This window comes from Somniosus microcephalus, chromosome 7 (assembly GCF_052327205.1).
Source record: "Somniosus microcephalus isolate GS21.2 chromosome 7, FLI_Smic_1.0, whole genome shotgun sequence".
Taxonomy (NCBI): Eukaryota; Metazoa; Chordata; class Chondrichthyes; order Squaliformes; family Somniosidae; genus Somniosus; species Somniosus microcephalus.
The window spans coordinates 4852051-4858050 of NC_140993.1; the positions used below are offsets into that span (position 1 = coordinate 4852051).

General features: G+C 54.5%; 1 protein-coding gene across 3 annotated transcripts in view; it reads left to right on the top strand.

Annotated features, from left to right (window-relative positions):
• The window catches only part of LOC147114470 (dynein regulatory complex subunit 11-like), a 283097-nt gene that overhangs the window by 209715 nt on the left and 67382 nt on the right, over nucleotides 1-6000 (top strand). For all 3 annotated transcript variants that reach the window (XM_085992162.1, XM_085992163.1, XM_085992164.1), the window contains one exon: nucleotides 3344-3521. In XM_085992162.1, coding sequence (XP_085848288.1) covers nucleotides 3344-3521 — 178 coding nt within the window. The remainder of the gene's footprint in view (nucleotides 1-3343; nucleotides 3522-6000) is intronic.

A 6000-nucleotide genomic window follows, 5' to 3' on the forward strand; every position in this document is an offset into this window, starting at 1 on the left:
TGACGGGGAGAGTGTGACAGGGAGAGTGTGACAGGAAGAGTGTGACAGGGAGAGTGTGATGGGGAGAGTGTGACAGGGAGAGTGTGATGGGGAGAGTGTGACGGGGAGAGTGTGACGGGGAGAGTGTGATGGGGAGAGTGTGACGGGGAGAGTGTGACGGGGAGAGTGTGATGGGGAGAGTGTGACAGGGAGAGTGTGACGGGGAGAGTGTGACGGGGAGATTGTGACGGGGAGAGTGTGACAGGGAGAGTGTGACCGGGAGAGTGTGACGGGGAGAGTGTGACAGTGAGAGTGTGACAGTGAGTGTGACGGGGAGAGTGTGACGGGGAGAGTGTGACGGGGAGAGTGTGACGGGGAGAGTGTGACAGGGAGAGTGTGACGGAGAGAGTGTGACGGGGAGAGTGTGACGGGGAGAGTGTGACGGGGAGAGTGTGACAGGGAGAGTGTGACGGAGAGAGTGTGACGGGGAGAGTGTGACGGGGAGAGTGTGATGGGGAAAGTGTGACAGGGAGAGTGTGACGGGGAGAGTGTGACAGGGAGAGCGTGATGGGGAGAGTGTGACGGGGAGATGTGACAGGGCGAGTGTGACAGTGAGTGTGATGGGGAGAGTGTGACAGTGAGAGTGTGACAGTGAATGTGACGGGGAGAGTGTGACAGTGAGAGTGACGGGGAGAGTGTGACAGGGAGAGTGTGACGGGGAGAGTGTGACGGGGAGAGTGTGACAGTGAGTGTGACGGGGAGTGTTTGACAGGGAGAGTGTGACAGTGAGTGTGACAGGGAGAGTGTGACAGGGAGAGTGACGGGGAGAGTGTGACAGTGAGTGTGATGGGGAGAGTGTGACAGGGAGAGTGTGATGGGGAGAGTGTGACAGGGAGAGTGTGACAGGGAGAGTGTGATGGGGAAAGTGTGACAGTGAGTGTGACGGGGAGAGTGTGACAGGAAGAGTGTGACAGTGAGTATGACGGGGAGAGTGTGACAGGGAGAGTGTGACGGGGAGAGTGTGATGGGGAGTGTGTGACGGGGAGAGTGTGACGGGGAGTGTGTGACAGTGAGAGTGTGACAGTGAGTGTGACAGGGAGAGTGTGACAGTGAGAGTGACGGGGAGAGTGTGACAGGGAGAGTGTGACGGGGAGAGTGTGACGGGGAGAGTGTGACGGGGAGAGTGTGACAGGGAGAATGTGATGGGGAGAGTGTGACGGGGAGTGTGTGATGGGGAGAGTGTGATGGGGAGAGTGTGATGGGGAGTGTGTGACAGTGAGAGTGACGGGGAGAGTGTGACAGGGAGAGTGTGGCAGGGAGAGTGTGACAGGGAGAGTGTGACGGGGAGAGTGTGATGGGGAGAGTGTGACGGGGAGAGTGTGACAGGGACAGTGTGACGGGGAGAGTGTGATGGGGAGAGTGTGACAGGGAGAGTGTGACGGGGAGAGTGTGACGGGGAGAGTGTGACGGGGAGAGTGTGACGGGGAGAGTGTGACAGGGAGAGTGTGACGGGGAGAGTGTGACGGGGAGAGTGTGACGGGGAGAGTGTGAAGGGGAGAGTGTGACGGGGAGAGTGTGACGGGGAGAGTGTGACGGGGAGAGTGTGACGGGGAGAGTGTGACAGGGAGAGTGTGACGGGGAGAGTGTGATGGGGAGAGTGTGACGGGGAGAGTGTGACGGGGAGAGTGTGACAGTGAGTGTGACGGGGAGAGTGTGACAGGGAGATTCTGACAGTGAGTGTGACGGGGAGAGTGTGACAGGGAGAGTGTGACGGGGAGAGTGTGACGGGGAGCGTGTGACGGGGAGAGTGTGACAGGGAGAATGTGATGGGGAGAGTGTGACGGGGAGTGTGTGATGGGGAGAGTGTGACGGGGAGAGTGTGATGGGGAGTGTGTGACAGTGAGAGTGACGGGGAGAGTGTGACAGGGAGAGTGTGGCAGGGAGAGTGTGACAGGGAGAGTGTGACGGGGAGAGTGTGACGGGGAGAGTGTGACGGGGAGAGTGTGACAGGGAGAATGTGACAGGGAGAGTGTGATGGGGAGAGTGTGACAGTGAGAGTGATGGGGAGAGTATGACAGGGAGAGTGTGACGGGGAGAGTTTGACGGGGAGAGTGTGACGGGGAGAGTGTGACAGGGAGAGTGTGACAGGGAGAGTGTGACGGGGAGAGTGTGACAGGGAGAGTGTGACAGGGAGAGTGTGACAGGGAGAGTGTGACGGGGAGAGTTTGACGGGGAGAGTGTGACAGGGAGAGTGTGACAGGGAGAGTGTGACGGGGAGAGTGTGACAGGGAGAGTGTGACAGGGAGAGTGTGACAGGGAGAGTGTGACAGGGAGAGTGTGACAGGGAGAGTGTGACAGGGAGAGTGTGACGGGGAGAGTGTGACAGGGAGAGTGTGACAGGGAGAGTGTGACAGGGAGAGTGTGACGGGGAGAGTGTGACAGGGAGAGTGTGACAGGGAGAGCATGACAGGGAGAGCGTGATGGGGAGAGTGTGATGGGGAGAGTGTGACAGTGAGAGTGTGACAGTGAGTGTGACGGGGAGAGTGTGACTGTGAGAGTGTGACAGTGAGTGTGACGGGGAGAGTGTGACAGGGAGAGTGTGACGGGGAGAGTGTGGCAGGGAGAGTGTGACGGGGAGAGTGTGACAGGGAGAGTGTGACGGGGAGAGTGTGACAGGGAGAGTGTGACGGGGAGAGTGTGACAGGGAGAGTGTGACGGGGAGAGTGTGACTGTGAGAGTGTGACAGTGAGTGTGACGGGGAGAGTGTGACAGGGAGAGCGTGACGGGGAGAGTGTGACAGGGAGAGCGTGACGGGGAGAGTGTGACAGGGAGAGTGTGACGGGGAGAGTGTGACAGGGAGAGTGTGACGGGGAGAGTGTGACAGGGAGAGTGTGACGGGGAGAGTGTGACAGGGAGAGTGTGACAGGGAGAGTGTGACAGGGAGAGCGTGACAGGGAGCATCCTACTGTCATCCTACTGAACTCCACAAATAAACTCTAAAGCCTGCACATCTGCCAATGCACTTTATTATGGTTATGTTTATGTTGATGTTTTACAAGCCAAAATTATGTTAAATGTTTAAATGTCTTAATCTAAATGTACACTCTCGGGAGCCGCAAGCCTACATTTCGTTGTACTGCACTTGTGCACTAACAATGACAATAAAAGTTGATTTGATTTGATTTGATTTGATTTGATTTTGATGACAGGGAGAGTGTGACAGTGAGCGTGATGGGGAGCGTGTGACAGTGAGTGTGACGGAGAGAGTGTGATGGGGAGAGTGTGACGGGTTGGATCTGACGGATTGGATCTGACGGTGTAACTCTAACTGTGAGCTGTCACTAACACGGCTCCTGTGAAACAGCTGGACCCGAAACGTCTGAAGAAGGATTTGCCGAAGGTGTTGAAACAGATGAAGCCTGAGGACCGGGTGTTGCTGGTGGGGACTTCAAGCCACCCGTTCGATGCTGAGCCCAAACCATTCTTCAAGGTGTACGATCGGATCATCCTGATTCCCCGAGCTGACTATTCTTCGCGGTACTGTGAGTTATACCTCCTTTCTAACCGTAGCTCTGTATCCCAGCAATGTTACCCAATCAGCACAGGACACATGAACTCTCCCTGTAGCTGGACTCGAATCCCTCCCTTATAATCGGTGCACTCGGAGCGTTGGCTCAAAGATCTCATTCCTGGGGGGTGCGAGATGATCCCCTGTAACCTGTCCCACGCTGTCCTGAAATTGAATCAGAGACTTGGGAGAGGACATTAAGGATTTTTGCCCCCCTGAATCCATTGGCTGTTTATCAGCTCATTATTGTACAGATAATCTTCAGATTTACTCATAGAATCATAGAATGATACAGCACAGAAGTAGGCCATTCAGCCCATCGTATAAAGAGCCATTCAATTAGTCCCACTCCGCTACTCTTTCCCCACAGCCCTGCAAATTTTCCCCTTCATGTATTTATCCAATTCCCTTTTGAAAGTTACTATTGAATCTGCTTCCACCGCCCTTTCAGGCAGCGCGTTCCAGATCACAACAACTCAGAGTAAAATAATTTTTCCTCATCTCCCCTCTGGTTCTTTTGCCAATCACCTTAAATCTGTGTCCTCTGGAGACTGGGGACAGGATCTGGGACAAGAGACGGTGTCTGGGACGGGAGATGGGGTCTGGGACAGGAGACAGGGTCTGGGACGGGGAGACGGGGTCTGGGACGGCGTCTGGGACGAGAGACGGGGTCTGGGACGGGGAAACAGGGTCTGGGACGGGGAGACAGGGTCTAGGACGGGAGACGGGGTCGGGCGTTTGATCGACATATTCTGATGTAAAAACAGAACATGCTGGAGAAACTCAGCACGTCAGGCAGCATCTGTGAAGAGAGAAACAGAGCTAACGTTTCAGGTCGATGACCCTTCGTCAGAACTGGAAAAAAAGCAGGAAATGGAACAGATTTTTAAGCAAGTGTAGGGGCTGGGAAAGGGGGGAGGGGATGAAAGAACGAAAGGGAAGGTCTGTGATAGGATAGAAGGCAGGAGAGGTTAAGAGACATTGAGAGATATTCAAGGCGAGAGGAGATGGTAATGGGACAGGTTCAGAAACAAAGGTTGGCTTGAGATGAAGGGTGAATTGCACTGGCAGAATGAAAGACAGCTGCCCTGTGGGAGGGAAGAAATAAAGACACAGACAAAATGTGTGGATGAAAAATATATGTGATAGGGGCCGAGGTTATAGTCTGAAATTGTTGAACTCTATGTTGAGTCCGGAAGGCTGTAATCGGAAGATGAGGTGCTGTTCCTTGAGCTTACGTTGAGCTACACTGGAACAATGCAAGAGGCCGCGGACGGTGAGGTCAGGGTGGGAATGGAGCGGTGAATTAAAGTGACAGGCGACCGGAAGCTCGGGGTCTCCGTTACGGACTGAACAGAGGTGTTCCGCAAAGCGGTCACCCAATCTGTGTTTGGTCTCCCCAATGTAGAGGAGACCACATCGTGAGTAGTGAATACAGTATACTGTAGGAATTGATGAATTCCTAACCAATAACTGAGATCGACACGAGAGCCATTAAACAGGTTTTAATATCGGAATTAACTAATTCTAACAACCAAGGAGATCAACACAAGAGAGCCATGAAACAGGTCTTTACTCAACGGAGGTGCCACGAGGACTGCCTGGGCAGCCCCATGGATTGCGACGTGACATCATCACGTGACGTGACGTCATTGCGTTTGCCCGCGTTTTCCCGCGCTCTTAAAGGGGCCACGCCCTGTACATGCAAACCCTATATACAAAACCCAGTAATGCCTAACACAATAGTACAGGTTTAGGCTGGTGTTAGAACATTGTTAAAGGGAATTATATACAATTAGCCAGAGTCATTCAGTGGTTCCGCCAAATGCACCCCGCCAGAATTCGCTTCAACAGACAAATGAAACAGTGAGTGGGTCTGACGAGCCTGTCAGAACGACTCCTGTAGTCTCGAGGCAGAGGCTGCTGGCCGGTTGGTGGTCTGGCGGGCAGTCGCACCTGGTCTGCCGTAACGACGATGGGCGGCCGAAAGGCGGAGCAGGCTGGGCAGACGCGGACCATGGCTCCGTAGATGTTGGTAGGAAGTCCCCTGTCAAACGAAACATCTGCGGGTATGCCGAAACGGGCGATGCAGGAGGAAATAAACGTGGGTCTTGTCAGGTTGGGGAATTCGCCGAGCAGGCGAGCGAACTCGTCAGGAGTCGGGAACGTACAAACGTTGCGTGCCGTAGTGTTACTGCAGTAACACGGAAAAGAAGTAACAGTTGCTGCGTTGATCAGCCGCCGGTTCAAGGGTGAGGCCATGATCAGTGATGAACAGCAATTTGCCTGCGTGGCCGATCGCCATCGCGGCCGCGGGAGTTCGTTAGACCCGTTCCTCGTTGGTCGCAGTGTTAGGTGTTGTTGGTTTCTTTTGGGGGAATACTGCCGGGAGGGCGGCAACGCTTCGCCTTCGCGCCGCACTGCGCATGGTAGAAAACACAACCCAGCAGGAT